Source organism: Heterodontus francisci, chromosome 8 (genome assembly GCF_036365525.1).
Source record: "Heterodontus francisci isolate sHetFra1 chromosome 8, sHetFra1.hap1, whole genome shotgun sequence".
Taxonomy (NCBI): Eukaryota; Metazoa; Chordata; class Chondrichthyes; order Heterodontiformes; family Heterodontidae; genus Heterodontus; species Heterodontus francisci.
The window spans coordinates 8,320,588-8,340,586 of record NC_090378.1 but is presented as its reverse complement, the minus strand read 5'-3'; the positions used below and the strand labels follow the sequence as shown (position 1 = coordinate 8,340,586).

Genomic DNA, 19,999 nt, shown 5'->3' with positions numbered 1-19,999 from the left:
TCACAAAGCATGATTTGTTTATACAAAGGTAAGGGCCACGCAACAAACTTGCTTCTTTTTTTCAAAATTACTCGTTCTCAGCACGCGGGCATCACTGGCAAGGCCAGCGTTCATTTCCCAAGGCTGAGTTTCCCCAAGTTTGACACGATTGAGTGGCTTGCTAGGTCACTTCAGAGGCAGCCAAGAGTCAACCACATTGGTGTGGGACTGAAGTCATGCCCCATATAAGGACAGCAGGTTTACATCTCTGGAGGACGTTAGTGAACCAATGGAGATTTATGGCAACTGCTTCCAGACTTCTTTTTAAAACTGATTTCAAATTCTCAAATTGCTATGGTGGGATTTGAATGCATGTTCTCTGGATTATTAGGCCTAGCCTCTGGATAACTGCCACACTGCTGTACCCATAGCAGTATCGGTGGAAGTAGATTTCGTAGGCACTTACAAACTTGCAGGATTTTAGGGGAAAAAAGCTGGGTTGTGGGATCAAATTGGACAACAACTTTCAAAGGGTACAAGAGTACAAGGGTACTAAGGGATGAGGGGATTGTCTCAGGCGAAGGGTTTGAGTAGACTAATCCTATATTCCCTGGAAATTAGAAGAATGAGAGGTGATCTAATTGAAATATATAACATTTTTAAGGGGCTTAACAGGGTTGATCCTGAGAATATGTTTCCCTTGGCTGGGGAATCTAGAACACGGGGTCACAGTCTCAGAATAAGGACTGATGTGAGAAGAAATTTCTTCACTCAAACAGTTGTGACTCTCGGGAATTCTTTACCCCAGAGAAGAGTGAATGCTCAATCGTTGAGTATATTCAAGACAGAGTTCGAAGATTTTTGGGTGCTAAGGGAATTGAGGGATATGGGGATAGTGCGGGAAGGTGGAGTTGAGGTAGAAGATCAGCCATGTTCTTGGTGAATGTCAGAACAGGTTTGAAGGGCCAAATGGCCTCCTCCAGCTCCTATTTCTTACGTTCTTGTGTTCAAAGAGTCAGCACAGGCACAACGGGCCAAATGGCCCCTTTCTGTATTATAAGATTCCACAACTCTAATAACTGATTGAATAAATCACCTACCCAGAACGACCACGATTGTCTTTATTAGCTTCATAGGCATCTTGCTGCGTTTGATGGAGCCAGTGGTGTGTGATGACAAGTTCAAGGTCTTCTTTCTTACATACATATAGATCCGCAAATATATTGCCACGATGATGCAAAATGTGGAGAGGTTGAATATAGCCCAGAATACCAAGAAACTCCTGCTGTAAATGGGGGCCAGTGAAGAACAGGTGCTGGTGTTACAGATGCAGTGCCAACCCATATTGGGGATGGTACTCATGAAAACAGCCGCTGCCCAAATAACCAAGATCAGACAACAGACTCGTCGCTTCGACAGGTTACTGTGCAGCATCATCTTCATGACAGAGAAGTATCGCTCGATTGCTATAACCAGTAAACTGTACATTGATGCACTGAAACTTACATCCAGCAGTGCCTGGCGTAGAAAATAACGGTGCACTGTCAGCGTCTTTGAAATCTGGCCAGTGTGAAACATCAAGAAGGTGTAAGCTAAGCTGGCAAAAATGTCTGCAGCCGCTAGATTTGCAAGCAGGTAGTAGAATGGGAAATGGAACTGTCGATTTCGGACCACTGCAATTATGATCATGGCGTTACACAGGAAGATAAGCAGACAGCAAATAGCACCAAAGACTAAAGCAATATAAAGGTCGGTCTCCGAGATACTTTCACTCGAGTCCTTGCTACTGAGGTTGTAGAAGAAACGCATAGTTTCATTATAGTAACAGATCGACATCCTCTCTTCAATTTTAAGTCTGTAAAAGGAGAGAATGCAAATAAATTAAATGTCAGGGTGGCTGGAAAAGGCCCTTCGAAATTTCTTTGAGGGACTCTCCAATTGAAAAACTTCCTTCAGTAAACGGGTAACCTCGTACAATATAAATAGCTGAAACGAGGAGACTATTTAGTGAAAGCTTTTCAGGAAAGTTTTTTTTTGTCTTGCCCTCGCTGCAGTCAGGACAAGGGATTATCTAGAGTAGCCAGTCCTCCAAGATTGCCCTGGAGTCTCCAGGAATTAAAAATAAATCTCTAGGACGATCCAGGAAAAAAATCGGAGGAACATTTAAAAAGTGTGTGCATATGAATTTTTCATTTGTGTCGAACATTTATCATTTCGAAAAATATTAAAAGTTTGTTTGACTGACAGTCGAGAATCACCCAATTGGGTAATTAAGAATCTATTTGCTTTCCAATTGTCCCAGGGAGGCGTGAGGATGAACATCTTGGGTGACCAATGGCAGCAGCGTGAGGATGGTCAAGTTGGAGGCAGCAGTGATGAAACCTCCAGGATTATGCCCAACACCAAAGTTGGCGATACCAGAGGGATCTGAAACCAGAGGATGGGGGTGTTCTCCTTCGAGAAGAGAAGGTTGACAGGAGATTTGATAGAGGCGTTCAAAATCTTGAGGGGTCTGGACAGAATTGATAGGGAGAAACTGTTCCCTTTGGTGAAGAAGTTGAAAACCAGAGGACTTTGTGAATGGTAAAAGAATCAAAGGCAACATGAGGAAAAATGTTTTTTACGCATCGAGTGGTTAGGATCTCGAGTGCACTGCCTGAGAGTGTGGTGGAGGCAGGTTCAATTGTGGCTTTCAAAAGGGGATCGGATAAGCACCTGGAGGGAAAAATGTTGCAGGGCCAACAGAGAAAGGGCGGGGGAAGTGAGACCAGTGAGAAATTAAGAGGGGCCTAGATAGAGTAGACAGGAAGGACCTATTTCCCCTAGCGGAGAGGTCAATTACCAAGTGGCACAGATTTAAGGTGATTGGTAGAAGGATTAGAGGGGACATAAGGAAAAACTTTTTTACCCAGAGTGTAGTGGGTGTCTGGAATTCACTGCCAGGAATGGTGGTGGAGACAGAAACCCTCAATTCTTTTAAAATGTACCTGGACCTGCACCTGAAGTGCTGTGACCTGCAAGGGTACAGGCCAGGTGCTGGATGGTGGGATTAGATTGGGAGGCTAATTTTTTCGGCTGGCATAGACATGACAGGCTGAATGGCCTCCTTCTGTGCTGCACTTTTTCTATGGGTCTATGGTTCTAGCTGTGTTGCTTTTGTGGACAGCAGAACCGGACACAATGGCTGGGATTTTATCCGGGCGACGAGGGTCTCGACCTCCGGCAAAAATGCCGCCAAGACCCCCGCATCGCCCCTTCTGTAGCAGCAGTTCATGAGGCTCACCACCACCTTAGGGGCAACTAAAGATGGGCAATAAATGCTGGCCTTGTCAGTGATGCCCATGTCCCATGAATGAATAGCAAAAGCAATGTGTTTCATTCTTAATGCCCTCTGATGTCGTTAACATGGTACATACATTATCTAGTGTCTATGCTGATAACATGGATAGGATGACCATTCACCCACAGACCCAATTATTGTCCAGAGGACAACAGAAATGTTCCGGCTTCCATTCCTCTCAAATTCAGGAGGCAATTATCACCTAAAATTAGAATCACAAAAGAATTATGGACATCTGGATGATGTATGTCCTGAACCTCACCTCAGAAACTAGTCAATGTCTTCAGGAAAGGAGTGAAAAATATATTAAGAGAGCGTTAATGAAGGTTTGCTTTCTGGTTCCTCTCCCTGATTCCTGTCACCATTTCAAATTCTGAAGACTTTGACACTTCATTCCATTCACTTGCAAGTCTCCTCATCTTAACTCTCGTTCATGACCAAAACTTGTCTTTGTGATTGTGACGAAAACCATATCTGCCAAAAAAAAAATGAGACATATTAATTTTGTCAGATGGAATTTTATTTTTGAACTGTTACTGGACTTGAAATAACTTGTTTAAAAAGACCACAAAAGTGGCTGAAAACATGGCTGCACATTTGCATTCTAAAAGACAGTTGCATGAAAAAGACAATGGGAGTACTCCCTGATTCAATTAGACAGATGGATTTTATCCAGAGTGATGATGAAGAGACATTGAATGTGTAAGAGCCAGCATTCCACCACCGCACGCCCCCACCCCCACCCCTACCCTCACTGAGAGTGAATAGTAAGCTTGGGGGAATCCACAAACCTCGCAGGAGAGACTGTTCCAAATTAGGAGCTAGTCATATGCTGGCCAACCTGGGGGTTGTTTGAATTGTGCCACACAGAAAGGGACAGACAGCAATTTGAAGACAAATGAGAAGGAAAGTCTCTCCCTGTCTCTCTCTCTCTCTCTCTCTCTCTCTCACGCAAAGCTCCAGGAACCCACAGAAGTAACTTAAGCCTCAAAACAGAAGACCAGCGAAACAAGTTTGAAAGTGTGTAATGGGCCCCAACGTGAACTGCAAGACTTAACTTCAATCAAAGACTGTACATCCAATCCAAAACCAGTAACTGAACTCCAGCCATTACTTCAAACTTTTCCCCTTCTTTCTCCTCCTCTGTCTCTATTCATGTTTGTGTTTATCATATATGCATGCTAGCGCAGTCGTGTTGCATATTTTTAGTAGCTTTAACTGAATTAGAGTTTTAAGGTGAATAAACTTACACCTTTCTTGTTTAAATCTGAGAAAACCTGTCTAGTTGATTTCTTTGCCATCACAATTAGAGAGCAGTGAGCAAGGACTCACAAAATTTAAACCCTGTTACGGCCAAACCAGGAAGAGGCTGAGAGGGGAGCCCTAGGCCCCTTTCTCACCTGGTCATAACAGTGATGAATTTATAACAATTTGTTTAGTTTTCAACCATAATGGTTCATCACTATGATTGCAGTTCCCACTACTTTCCATCTTTTTATTCGGCACGACAGTGAAGATCCCCTTCTGTCTGGTATAAGCTTCTGATTAGTTTACCAGTTACAATCAACAGGAAATTCCTAAGTCACTGTGTATTCCAGGAGGATTACTTAATGGTCTCGGTACACAACCTGACTCGTGTAGCGTGCAGCATAAAACAAACTGTGCTGGGGTTGAACATTTTTGCCTCAAACTCAATGTGATCTCATGGGACTGACAGTGGAAATGTTAAGAATCTTGTTCTTATGTGCGACATATACTGAACTTACTCCCTGCAGCTGACCATGAACATAGGGATGGGAAGAGGCCATTCAGCCCCTCTAGCCTGTTCTCCATTCAGTCAGGTCACGGCTGATCTGTATTATACCTCCAGCTACCTGCCTTGGCTCCACATCTCTCAATACCCTTGCCTAACTAAAATCAGAAAATTGTAGTTTTAAATGTTGATGTGCAGAGAGACTTGGGTGTACTCGTACAAGGAACAGAGAAAGTTAGCTTTCAGGTACAGCAAGCAATTAGGAAAACGAATGACATGCTCGCTGTTATTACAAGAGGTTTAGAGTATAAGAACAAGGAATTCTTGCTACAATTGTACAGGGCTTTGGAGAGACCACTCCTGGGGTACTGTGCATAGTTTTGGTCCCCATATCTAAGGAATGATATAATTGTCTGGGAGGCGGCACAGTGAAGGTTCACTAGATTAGTTCCTGGGATGACAGGTTGTCCAATGAACAAAAAACAAAGAACAAAGAACAGTACAGCACAGGAACAGGCCATTCGGCCCTCCAAGCCTGCGCTGATCTTGATGACTGCCTAAACTAAAACCTTCTGCACTTCTAGGGACCGTATCCCTCTATTCCCATCCTATTCATGTATTTGTCAAGATGCCTCTTAAAAGTCACTATCGTACCTGCTTCCACCACCTCCCCCGGCAGCAAGATCCAGGCACTCACCACCCTCTGTGTAAAGAACTTGCCTCGCACATTCCCTCTAAACTTTGCCCCTCTCAGCTTAAACCTATGTCCCCTAGTAACTGACTCCTCCACCCTGGGAAAAAGCTTCTGACTATCCACTCTGTCCATGCCGCTCATAACTTTGTAAACCTCTATCATGTCGCCCCTCCACCCCCGTCGTTCCAGTGAAAACAATCCGAGTTTATCCAACCTCTCCTCATAGCTAATGCCCTCCAGACCAGGCAACATCCTGGTAAACCTCCTCTGTACCTTCTCCAAAGCCTCCACGTCCTTCTGGTAGTGTGGCGACCAGAATTGCACGCAAAATTCTAAGTGTGGCCTAACTAAAGTTCTGTACAGCTGCAGCATGACTTGCCAATTTTTATACTCTATGCCCCGACCAATGAAGGCAAGCATGCCGTATGCCTTCTTGACTACTTTATCCACCTGCGTGGCCACTTTCAGTGACCTGTGGACCTGTACGCCCAGATCTCTCTGCCTGTCAATACTCCTAAGGGTTCTGCCATTTACTGAATACTTCCCACCTGCATTAGACCTTCCAAAATGCATTACCTCACATTTGTCCGGATTAAACTCCATCTGCCATTTCTTCGCCCAAGTCTCCAACTGATCTATATCCTGCTGTATCCTCTGACAATCCTCATCACTATCCGCAACTCCACCAACCTTTGTGTCGTCCGCAAACTTACTAATCAGACCAGCTACATTTTCCTCCTTTCTTCTTCTTTCTTTTCTTTCTTTTGGGCCTCCTTATCTCGAGAGACAATGGATACGCGCCTGGAGGTGGTCAGTGGTTTGTGAAGCAGCGCCTGGAGTGGCTATAAAGGCCAATTCTGGAGTGACAGGCTCTTCCACAGGTGCTGCAGAGAAATTTGTTTGTTGGGGCTGTTGCACAGTTGGCTCTCCCCTTGCGCCTCTGTCTTTTTTCCTGCCAACTACTAAGTCTCTTCGACTCGCCACAATTTAGCCCTGTCTTTATGGCTGCCCGCCAGCTCTGACGAATGCTCCTCCAAATCATTTATATATATGATGAAAGACTGAATAAATTGAGTCTCTGCTCTCTGGAGTTTAGAAGAATGAGAAGTGATCACATTGAAACATAAAAGATTCTGAAGGGCTGGAGAGGATAGACACTGAGAGGTTGTTTCCCCCAGTTGGGAAGTCTAAAACATGAGGGCACAGTCTCAGGATAAGGGGTTGTTCATTTAGGACTGAGATGAGGAGACACGTCCTTAATCAGAGGGTTGTGAATCTTTGGAATTCCCTAGCCTAGAGGGTTGTGGATGCTCCATCATTGAGTATTATCAAGGCTGGGATAGATAGATTTCTGGTCTCTCAGGGACTCATGGGATATGGGGTAGTGCGGGAAGGTGGAGTAGGCAGAAGATCAGCCATGATCATATAGAATGGTTGTATGGTCTACTCCTGCTCCTATTGCTCACGTTGTTATGTTCTTATTTTGACTGATGAGTGGTGCCATGGAATATCCACTCGTGCATAAGAAGTATTTCTACAATTAATTTGTTTCCCCATTTTGAAAGGCTTGTTCTCTAGAACTGCAGATAAATACAATGAAATTGAAAAGGAAACAGGGTGTTTTAGAACCTAAACTGCACAGCAAGAACTGCTTTCTATAGCATTTAATTGCATCAACACAGATTAGATCCCCAGGGCCCATTCATGTATCTTTGGCATTCAATCCTCTACCTTGTCAATCAGATGCAAGTTTAAACTGGATGTAATTTACATTGTGAAGTGGTAATTGGAGTAATAAGTAAGGGTGTTTTGATGTTCAGGGGGATCCACAGAGCATGGCCCACACACCCAAAATGACTGAAGATATGAGCGTTCACAAGAAAACCCCATCTGTGAAGAATTCATCCCCAACATTCCGAATCTCTTCTGTGATCAAGTTTGACGATTGAAGAGGTTGGATTTTTGCCTTTAGAAAGAGAAGACTTAGGGCAGACCTGACAATACTTTAACTAAACGTATTGGTCACAGAAGAATAATGCACTTCCAAAGTGTCAACTTGGCTCAGTCAACGGTACATTTGCCCACATCAGGGATTTTGGATATCGGGCTAGACAGAGTGGTGTCCAAATTTGCAGATGATACTAAATTAGACAGCATAGTAAATAATTCTGAGGATGAAAGAAATCTGCAAAGGGATATTCAAAAAATATTTCAATATAGAGCGTTAAGAGGCTACAGGATGCACGAACTAGATTATGATTAAACCATGTCAACATTTAAGACTAGGTTAGATAGTTGGTTAAAGGAAGGGGTAATAAAGGGAAATGGGAACTGGGTGAGCATTAGATTAGATGAGATTAGATTGGATTCGAACTACTGCCCACGTGGAGGATAAACACCAGCAAAGACTGGGTGGGCCAAATGTTCTGTTTCTGTGTTGCAATTTCTGTGCTATTCTGAGTCATAAGGTTGTGGTTTCAAACCCTACCCAGGATGTGAGCACGTAATCTAGCCTAACATCTCAGTCAAGTACTGAGGAAAGGCTGCACTATTGGAGATAATTGTCTTTTGGATTAATCCTAAGGCATGCCCAGTTGGATGTTCAAAGTCTCATGGCATAATTCTCGGAAGATAGGAGGCGCCTTCCTGAGCCAAAAACATCAAAACCAGAACTAGTTATTCATCTCACTGACAACTGTGGGATGTTGTCATTAACCACCCCAGGGCACTTCACACGTGAAAACCAGAAGAAAAAAAAATATATGCAGCAATTTTTTTATGATCTGTAATGGACTGCCTGAAAAGACTGTGGAAGTAGATTCAATGATAACATTCAAAAGGGAACTGGATAAATACTTCAAAAAAAGTATTTTCAGGCCATGGGGAAAGAGCAAGGGGGAGTGGGACTAACTGGATAGCTCTTTCAAAGAGTTGGCACAGACACAATGGGCCGAGTGGCCTCCTTCTGTGCCGTATCATGAGTTCGGAAAGACAACAAAAAGCTGCCTTTTTAAGCAAGCTTTAAAAATAGAGACTGGCATAATGAAGGAGATGAGGGAGCAAGTTCAGAGAGAAAAGCCAAATATCCTGAAATCGTTGCACTTCAAAGTAATTCATTGTCTGTGGTGCTTTGAGATATCTCTGAGATTAGGCACTACAAACATATTCAGATAATGTTCCTTTATCTCAGTATGGTGATGCAACCTTATATGTTGTATTCAGTGCAGTTCCTCTCCGACCATGTCAAAGAAAATGGTTACCAAATAAATGACTTGACCTCAAGCGCTTATAGAAGCATCAATCAAGATTGGAAACACACATTTTCAACAGTCAATACTTTCTCCTAAAATTCAAAGCAGATCACAGAGCTTCAATATATTTGGAATGGAGTGCACTTCCCTTCTGCAAAGATGTCTGAGACGGAGTTAGAATCCTTGGAAGATTTTTAGATTAGAGAACACTGCCTAGCACCTGACTTTATTTCCCAAATAAATCTCTGTTGAGATGGAATAACTAGCTCCTAGTAGTAAGACACAAGGCAGTAGTTGGCTAGAGTAATGCTGGTGACAGCATCAGCCAAGTAGATGAATAAATCACAATCACTAACACAGCTCAGAACATTGCACTTTTTATTCTTCAGCATGTTTACTTGTACATCGATGCAAAGTGTTTTCACTCAACTTTCTTTTTATTAGGTTTTCAGGAACATACACTTTATGAAGCTCTCATACAAACTGGTACACATTCCTGTGTGTCTCTTATGAAGCCATCAAACAATTAAGGGTGCATTCACATAGATTTCTTATGAGGCCATTATATACTTAGGCATACTAACATACACATTTTATGAAGTCCCCACACTATGTATCCTGACTGCAGGGTGACTGTAAGAGGAATGTATCACCACAGGCTGCTTACACTAGGAGCAATGAAGATCGAGACATCAAGACAACTTGTTTTGTCCCTGGGTTCTGGAGTTAGTTAGGGTTGACGAGGGGTCCTGAATACAGGTAGTCACATCATCTGGGTTGGTAGTGCTCATAGACATTGAGCAGGGTGATTAATGGTTTATATTTATGAAAAATTAATTCTTGGTATCTGGGCATTGCTAGCAATGCCAGCATTCATCACCCATCCTGTGCTCACTGGTACAATACATCCAGCAGTACCTCGACTGAAAGAATTCTGATCCTTGTTTTCAAATTCCTCCATGGTTTTGTCCCTCCTTATGCCCCAAACGCTGAAATTTGCTCCCTAATCCTCTCCTCCTCTCTACCTCTCTCTCTCCTCCTTTTAAGACACCCCTTAAAATCTACCTTTATAACCAAATATTTGGTCACCTATCCTATTATCTCTTTATGTAGCTCAGTGCCAACTTTTGTATGAAAGCATGCCTGTGAAACGCCATTTACTATAAAAGCACTATATAAAATCAATTGTTTGCTATTACTAATGCTCCTATTCAAATTCATTCATTTAGAAACACAGTTAATTACTTTTTTTCTCCGAAACTAATCGTAAATGTTCACTGAGTTAGAAGTTGCTAGTAACCTACATCATTCACTGTGGAGTTTCTGTATTACAGGTCTGTAATAATAAGTTTTGCAGGTCTCATTCTCTAAAGGAAACACTCTTCATTTCTTTTTCGAAAGTTTTGGAATACAGTTAACAATGAAGTAAAAAAGAAACCTCCTTCAATATTTACATTGTGCTAGTGCCACAGGAAAATAAAAGCTGTTCAAAAATGATACAAATGAAGAGGATACTGTTATATTCCAGAAAGCTGGATGGTGAAGGATAGAACTGGAGCCAACCTTTACACCTTTTTATAAGAATTTATTTGCAGAGATACACATTACAAACACACACCTCCTCCCCCAACTAAAGGAAATCCCATAGCTTACGACCTAGGCAGCAGAAGGCAGGGCCACCAATGGTGGAGCGATTAAAATCTGGGATGCTCAAGAGGCCAGAATTAGATGAGGGCAGATATCAAGTGCGGCTGGAGGAGATTACAGAGATAGGGAGGGGCAAGACTAGAGAGGGAGTTAAAAACAAGGATGAGAATTTTAAGATTGAGGCATTGTTTGACCAGGAGCTAATGTCAGTCAGCGAGCACTGAGGGGATGAGTGAACGGGATCTGGTGCGAGTTTGGACACGGGCGACAGAGTTTTGGATGATCTCAAGTTTACAGAGGGTAGAATGCGGGAGACCAGTAAGAGTGCATTGGAATAGTCAAGTCGAGAGGTAACAAAGGCGTGAATGAGAGTTTCAGCAGCAGATGAGCTCTAGACAGGGGTGAGGTCGGGCAGTGTTACAGAGGTGGGAATAGGTAGTCTTAGCGTGAATATGTGGTCAGAAGTTCATCTCAGGGTCAAATATGATAGTAAGATTGCAAACAATCTGGATCAGCCTCAGACAGTTGTCAGGGAGAGGGATGGAGTCAGTAGCTAGGGAACAGAGTTTGTAGCGGCTATCAAAGATGATGGCTTCAATCTTCCTAATGTTTAATTGGAGAAAATTTCTGCTCATCCAGTACTGGATCTTGGATAAGCAGTCTGATAATTTAGCAACAGTGGAGGAGTCGAGAGAGGTGGTGGTGAGGTAGAGCTGAGTGTTGTCTGCATACATGTAAAAACTAACACTGTATTTTCAGGTGATGTTGCCAAGGGACAGCATGTAGATGAAAAATAGGAGAAGTGAGGATAAATCCTTGGGGGACACCAGAGATAACAGTGCAGGAATGGGAAGAAAATCTAATGCAGGAGATTCGCCATCCATGATTCAATAGATAAGAGTGGGATCAATCTCACTAAACTGGACGATGAAGGAAAGGTGGTGGATGAGGATGGTGTGGTCAACCATATCAAAGCCTCTAGACTGGTGAAGAATACAAGGTGGTCGTGCACCATAAGCACAGTCACGTAGAATATCACTTGTGACTTTCATTAGGGAGGAGGAGGAGATTTGAAAATGGTACTTGAGGAGACAGAATCATTTACAATGAGCTATATGTGGGCCCGGAAGGGAAGTTGGCTGGTCGACCGTTTAGTGGGAAAAGGGTTGAGGGAGCAGGGGCGAGTCTCCATTTATGATAAGCTTGGGAGGCAGGAGGTAAGGAAGAAACTAGAGATAGATGCAGGGTTAGGTAGGAAATAAGGGATGTGGCAGAGACTGCTGAACAGATGGTCTCAGTCTTACTGACAAATAAGTTCATGAGCTCCTTGCACTTATTTTTAGAGGGTAGGTGGAGGGGGCAGCCGAGAGTTTAAGGAGACAGTAGGTAGCAGAGAAAAGAAGCTGGAAGTTATCTTTGCATTCCAGAATGATCCTGAAGCAGTGAGTAGTTTTGGCAGAGGACAGCTGGCCTTGATATTGCTTTATGTGGTCCAGTCAGATCTGGCAATGAATTACTAAGACAGGTGTGTGACATAAACATTCAAATCTATGCTCCTTGAACTTAAGGAAGTGAAGATGGTGAAGTGGTGGAAGGGCGGCGGGCGCTCACCAAGGGTAATAATTAGGGTGGGAGAGAGTAAGGATCTAACTGGGAACATGTACCATATTAATGAATGAACTATATTTGTTTGTTTGCAAGACACGTTATGTCAACATGGCTCATATGCATTGATTGTGCAAGACTGTACAATAGTGCATGTAATAGGTAAGTCTGTTTATCAATTCACAACATCCCATTAGTCTCTCGACAAAACAAGGAAAACCCAGAGGACTGCCAGCCACACAGGAAGAGCAGCATACAATTAGATATTATGTGTTATCAAACGATCTAGGCTATTAGTGACTATGAAGGAAAGCTCATTAAGGCCAAAGCAATCTGGATATTTTTGTTTCCCTGTCCATCTTCATGGCTATAGTCGAAACATACAGCTAAAGAAATGGTGAATCTAGGTACAAAGGATTGAAATTTCTCAATGTAATATGACAATTATTGTAAGCACTGCCAGGTGGTAGAAGATAACATGTAGCCAAAATGCCTAAGTTATTTCTTCCCAATGGTATTTGAAGGTACTTGATGCTAAACTTATCTTCAGGTGCCAATCCATTCTTGCAATGTAAGACACTGGGGGTCAATACCGTTTCAGTGTCGTGTTACCCATTTAGCACATTTCACCTATAGCTTATACGTCAGGAACTGGCAAATGCATAAAGCATAAATATTTGAGAAATATAAAATAAATTTGTGAGCCATGTGAATAAACATTTGTTAGTCATACCCAGCAAAGATTGAAGCCAGATTCCAGGTCAGTAGATTTCCGAACAGTCTGTTCTTTCACTCCACTACAAGTCGTGAGATTGGAATCTAGAAACCCAGGACAACATTCTAGGGTGTGCTTATGCTTTGTGTTCAATCCTAATACCATCAACTCTAAGGTGGTAGGTTTGGGGTTGACCAGCTAATGCATTTTCTGGTTGAAAGTAACATGTTATTTGTACCGTACTTTCTGCTCCAAGAATTTGGTCAGGTGTTCTGGTTGTGTGATCACAGTAAAGCACTTTGCAAGCTTTGTGCATTACAACATTTATCACACTTCAAAAGAACTTCATTGACTGTAAAATGCTTTCACACATCTTGAACGGCACGATATAAGTGCAAGCCTTTCTTTGTTTCGTGCAGTCCAGAATAGTTGCATCTTCCATAGTCTCTGCCTTCCCCCCTCCCTCCACCAAACAATAAAATCCAGTTGCAGGATGGTCCAGGAGAGAACAGTGGAACCAGTCCACATTTGTGGCAGGCAGTTATCTTTCAGTATGTTACTGTAATCTAACTCTATATTTATTTACAAGTGTATCATTGCTATAAAATGGGATAAGGTTTTTTTCCTCCCAGATGAACCACATTATCCTCCAATCTATAATACCAAGGAGAGAGTGTAATGTATCAAACAGGATATCCAACTGAAGTATCATTAAATTGAAACATTAACCAGACCAGACTCTTTCTTTCACAAGAAGCACCAACAATAAATGTGCATCGGAATACTTGGCCATCTATCTGAAGCAGATTGTAAAACTTTGCAGGAATTACAGCACCAATGGCATTTCAAATACAGGGGAATCCCAACAGTGTCATCCAAAAAGTCAGTGATTTGAACAGAAATTCTACTGTACTGATTTTCAGTTATGGCACTGGGATAATGACCCAGAGATCATGAGTTCAAATCAACATAGCAAGCTCTGAAATTGAAATCTGTTTTTGGGACATTGATTGAAGGATAACTATTAGCCAGGACACCCGGGCTAACTCCCCTGCTCCTCTTCAAAATAGTGCCATGAGATCTTTTACATCCATCTGACAGGGCAGGCACGACATTGGTTTATCTATCATCCACCAGAGAATACAGATGGGTTTAATGTCTCATCTGAAAGACAACACGTCCAACAGAACAGCACCAGAGTGTCAGCCTTGATTTTTGTGCTGAAGTTCTGGAGTGGGACTTGAACCCAGAGACTCAGAGACAAGAGTGCTACCAACTGAGCCACAGCTGACGCACAAATTCAATTGAGTTAAATAAATTTGGCTATTTATGGGCTGGCACCAAGAAATTTAACTGGCACCACATCAGGGGAGGGAACCTGCCTACATGTGACTCTGGCACCATACTAAGTGGTTGACTCTGAAGTCAAACTAAGACAATTACTACTTAAGCAACTAGAAATGTGCAATAAAAGCAGCCTTGTCCAGCATTGCCCAAATCCAGAGAACAACTATATAAAAAAGAAAATCAACCCTTGGACCACATGACCAACTAAGTAACATAGCAAAATCTGGACACTTGGTTCCCTGATTATTTTATTTTCACAAGTGTGGGATCTTGCAATGAGAAAACAAATAATTGTGACTCGCTTCTAAGACTCTAAACAATGAATACTGGAACTAAGGATGGTAAATACTTGGCTCTTTCAAGTGTCCATTTGAATGTGTTGAGCTTACAGTGTCAGATTGAAGTTAGGCAGATCGAAATCAGTGCTGAATGTTGTCACTGGGTCTGCAAAATGCCATGTTTTGAGAAGGTATGCCCCTGGTTCCCATTACAATCAGAATTAGGATCAAGCTTGATTTGTCCATTAATCAGAGATCTCAGCAGAAAACATCTTGAAGAATTTAACACACGGAGAACAGGGATATCTGGGAGTAATTATGGCGCAATAAAATCTGTGAGGGATTGGTTTACATCATAAACCATTATCACAAAATTACTCTAGAAGTCATTTAATATTGGGCAGGCACTGCTTTAATTAGTTTTGGAGACATTTTTATAATGCTAGTTATTAACAGATGCCCTCCTCCCCCCAGCCCCAACCCACATTGTTAATCAATGAAGGCACAAAGCAAGATTACCATTTTTTTCATTACTTGGAACTTACTGCAGAGAAACAGGCCATTCGGCCCAACTGGTGCATGCTAGTGTTTATGCTCCAAACAAATTTCATCTAACCCTATCTGAATATCTTTCTATTCCTTTCATGTGTTTATCCAGCTTCCCCTTAAATGTATCGATACTATTCACCTCAACCACTCCCTGTGGTAGCCAGTTCCACATTCTCACCACTCTCTGGGTAAAGAAGTTTCTCGAGAATTCCCGATTGGACTTATTAGTCACTTTTTTGGACTGCCCAATGAGTGGAAACATCTTGTCTATGTTTCCTTATCAAACCCTTTCATAAATTTAAAGACCTCTATCAAGTCATTTCTCTGCCATTTATTTTCTAAAGAAAAAAACACAAACCGCTTCAGTTTTTCCTGATGGTCATACCCTCTCAGCTGATCTTTGCCCAGTTCCCTCCTTCCTTTAAAGACAACTTTCTCCCTTCTTTATCTCCACAATTCTAAAGTGGGTGCAGAGCAGAGGGACCTGGGGGTATATGTGCACAAATCATTGAAGGTGGCAGGGCAGATTGAGAATGCGGGTACTAAGGCATTTGCGATCCATGGCTTTACAAATAGAGGCATAGAGAACAAAAGCAAGGAAGTTATGATAAACACTGGTGTGACCTCAGCAGGAGTATTGTGACCAGTTCTGGGCCCGACACTTTAGAAAGTATGTAAGGATGAGAGGGTGCAGAAAAGATTCACGAGGATGGTTCCAGGAATGAGGAACATCAGTTACATGGATAGGTTAAGAGGAGATTTAATTGAGGTGTTCAAAATCATGAGAGGTCTGCACACAGTAGATAGGGAGACACTGTTCCCATTGGCAGAAAGGTCGTTTGGTAGGACAGAACTTGAGTATTGCTGAAAATAGAGACATTTTGTCGCAGTGCAAAACGAAAGGCTTCAACAAAATGTCTCTATTTTCAGTAATACTCAACTCAGTATGTCTTATAATCCGATTAGTTAAACAATAGTCTAATTGAGGGTGTGACCAATGTACTTCTCTTTCTTTTGATATGTATTTAAATAATTCTGTTTGACTACCTTGGCATTTTAAAAACCGAGTTTAGCAAAGTTTACACACTTCTTTGGGTTGTCACACACAATAAGGAAACTTGTATTTGTACAGTCTTTAACACACCCTCAGAATGCTCCAAAGCCCTACTTGAAGGAGAGGAGGCAGCAAGCAGAGAATTATTTCCAGAACTGGAAGGACACTGATTTAAGGTGATTGGCAAAAGAAGCAATGGTGACATGAGGAAAAGCTATTTTTACACAGTGAGTGGTGAGGATCTGGAATGCACTGCCTGAGTGTGGTACAGGCAGATTCAATTATGCCTTTCAAAAAAGAACTGGATAATTATCTGAAGTGAAAAAATTTGCAGGGCTACAGGGAAAAGGCGGGGAAATGGGGCTAGGTGAGTTGCTCTTGCAGAGAACCAGCACAGGCACGATGGGCTGATTGGCCTCCTTCTGTGCTGTACCCATTCTATGATTCTATGAAAGGATTGGAGCTGTTGGGATATGGTTCCACATTTGGCTTCACACTCCAGTACCTTTCCAAAGTGTCCATTCTACACCTGTTATACTAGGCAGTGAGGATCAGCAAATTCTTTGACTGCAGCAGGAGCATTATAGCCATGTATGATCATGTCCTAGCCCAAAGTGCACACACACACACACGCTCGCACACCTAAAGCTGGTGCCATTGTGTAACCATCGGATGCTGCCAATCTGGCTAATTTTCTCAATACTAAAGCACCTAGATGAAATGTAATACTCCTGCTCCAGATTAAATAACAAAACTCAGGCCAGTGATTAAATCTCAGGCACTCCTAGATTTCACAGCTCAGCTGATTACTGTCATAACCAGTTGAGGTAGCAAGACTCACAAATGTGATTAAAAAAAAGTTTGCAGTTGATTTGCACGAATGCCGGTTGTGGTATGTACTAACTGGAGACTTAACTTGAGATTACAAGGACTAGTGTTAATACAAGCTCAACAACATACTTCAAACGGAGAAGACAGCATTAACCTTCTGCACTCATTTGGACAAACACCAATACCTTTTCTCATGGAATTACTGCATGTATATATTTCATTTTCTTGGCCAATATCATATTCCACAATTCAATTTGCCAATTGTGCTCAAGGCAGCTTTACATGAGTTGGTGCATGATTCTAGATAAGATTCATTTCAGTTTAATTACTGAGTTTAATTTTCAGTTGAATTACTGGGATGGAGTGGAGTTCTTAAAATGTATACAGGAGAACTTTTTAGCTCAATATGTAGAAGATCCAACAAGGGAGGGTGCAGTGCTGGACCTAATTCTGGGGAATGAAGCCGGACAGGTGGTTGATGTGTTGGTGGGGGTGCATTTTGGTGATAGCGACCATAACATGGTACAATTTAAGCTTGTTATGGAGAAAGAACTAGACAAGTTGCAAAAAAAGGTTTTGGATTGGGGGAGAGCGAATTTTAGTAAAATAAGGCAGGATCTGGCCAAGGTAGACTGGAAAGAGTTACTTGTCGGGAAATCCACAGAAGAGCAGTGGGGGAGATTCAAAAAGGAAATGGGGAGGGTACAGACCCAACATGTTCCCTCTAAGGTAATAGGTAGGAGCAACAAGCCCAGAGAACCATGGATGACCAGAAACATTCAGGGTACGATGAGAAGGAAAAGAGAGGTTTTTAGCAAATACAAGGACAGCAAATCAATGGAAGCACTAGTGGAGTACAGAAAGTGTAGGATGGAGTTTAAGAAAGCAACTAGGAGAGCAAAGAGGGGATATGAGAAAGCTCTGGCAGGCAAAAGTAAGGAAAATCCCAAGATATTCTATAAGTATATCAACGAGAAGAGGATAACCAGGGAAAGAGTAGGACCCATTAGGGACCAAGGGGGAAATTTGTGGGTGGAGCCAGAGGACATTGGTAGGGTGTTGAACGAATACTTCACATCTGTCTTCATCCAAGAGAAAGAGGATGTAGATATGGAACTTAGAGAGAGAGACTGTGAGGTTCTTGAGCAAATTGCCATAGGGAGTGACAAGGTATTGGAGGTTTTGCAAGGCTTAAAAGTGGACAAATCTCCAGGTCCGGGCGATTTGTGTCCCAGGATGCTGTGGGAGGCGAGGATGGTGATTGCAGGGGCTCTGACCCTAATTTTTAATTCCTCTCTGGCCACGGGGGAGGTGCCAGAGGACTGGAGAACAGCTAATGTGGTCCCCCTATTTAAGAAAGGTCGTAGAGATAAGCCAGGGAACTACAAACCAGTGAGTCTCACGTCAGTGGTAGGGAAACTATTGGAGAAAATTCTGAAGGAGAGAATCTATCCCCACTTGGAGAGGCAAAATTTGATTAGGAATAGTCAGCATGGCTTTGTCAGAGGGAGGGCATGCCTAACAAATTTGATTGAATTTTTTGAGCATGTGACCAGGTGTGTAGATGAGGGTAGTGCAGTTGATGTAGTTTACATGGATTTCAGCAAAGCCTTTGACAAAGTCCCACATGGGAGACTTATCAAGAAAGCAAATGCACATGGGATACAAGGTAACTTGATAAGGTGGATTCAAAATTGGCTTAGCTGTAGGAGACAGAGAGTGATGACAGATGGCTGTTTTAGTGACTGGAAGCCAGTGTCCAGTGGCGTACCACAGGGATCTGTGCTTGGTCCCCTATTGTTTGTCATTTATTTAAACGACATAGATGACTATGTGGGGGGTAGGATCAGGAAGTTCGGGGATGACACAAAGATTGGCCGAGTGGTTAACAGTGAGGTGGAGTGTCTTAGGTTACAGGAAGATATAGACAGGATGGTCAAATGGGAAGAAAAGTGGCAGATGGAATTTAACCCTGAAAAGTGTGAGGTGATACACTTTGGAAGGAGTAATGTGACACGGAAGTATTCAATGAATGGCCTGTCACTGGGAAGTTCCGAGGAACAAAGGGACCTTGGCGTGTTTATCCATAGATCTCTGAAGGCAGAAGGGCAGGTTAATAGGGTGGTGAAAAAGGCATATGGGACACTTGCCTTTATCAATCGAGGCATAGATTACAAAAGCAGGGAGGTCATGTTGGAGTTGTATCGAACTTTGGTAAGGCCACAGCTGGAGTACTGTGTGCAATTCTGGTCGCCACATTATAGGAAGGATGTGATTGCATTGGAGGGGGTGCAGAGGCGATTCACCAGGATGTTGCCTGGGATGGAACATTTAAGCTATGAAGAGAGGTTGGATAGGCTTGGGTTGTTTTCACTGGAGCAGAGAAGACTGAGGGGTGACCTGATTGAGGTGCACAAGATTATGAGGGGCATGGACAGGGTGGATAGAGAGCAGCTGTTCCCCTTAGTTGAAGGGTCAGTTACGAGGGGTCACAAGTTTAAGGTGAGAGGCGGGAGGTTTAAGGGGGATTTGAGGAAGAACTTTTTTACCCAGAGGGTAGTGACGGTCTGGAATGCCCTGCCTGGGAGGGTGGTAGAGGCAGGTTGCCTCACATCCTTTAAAAAGTACCTGGATGAGTACTTGGCACGTCATAACATTCAAGGCTATGGGCCAAGTGCTGGCAAGTGGGATTAGGTAGACAGGTTAGGTGTTTTAATGCATCGGTGCAGACTCGATGGGCCGAAGGGCCTCTTCTGCACTGTATTATTCTGTGATTCTGTGAACACTTGATGCCTGGGAAAATGTAATATGGTACCTAATTAATGAGATATTCATATTGAATAATAGGTGTGAACCTCAAGCCCCTTTTGCCCTTTCAACTATAAGATGTAGAAAACCATTCAGCCCACACATCTATATCCAGCCTAAAAAATACATTATATGCTGCGGAGATCCA

At 42.6% G+C, this 19,999-nt stretch overlaps 1 protein-coding gene across 1 annotated transcript in view; it reads right to left on the bottom strand.

Annotated features, from left to right (window-relative positions):
• The window catches only part of lpar3 (lysophosphatidic acid receptor 3), a 104,480-nt gene that overhangs the window by 74,936 nt on the left and 9,545 nt on the right, over positions 1-19,999 (bottom strand). The window contains exons 2-3 of the mRNA XM_068036598.1: positions 3,582-3,793; positions 1,080-1,834 (exon numbers count right to left, since the gene is read on the bottom strand). Coding sequence (XP_067892699.1) covers positions 1,080-1,815 — 736 coding nt within the window. The 5' untranslated portion in view covers positions 1,816-1,834; positions 3,582-3,793. The remainder of the gene's footprint in view (positions 1-1,079; positions 1,835-3,581; positions 3,794-19,999) is intronic.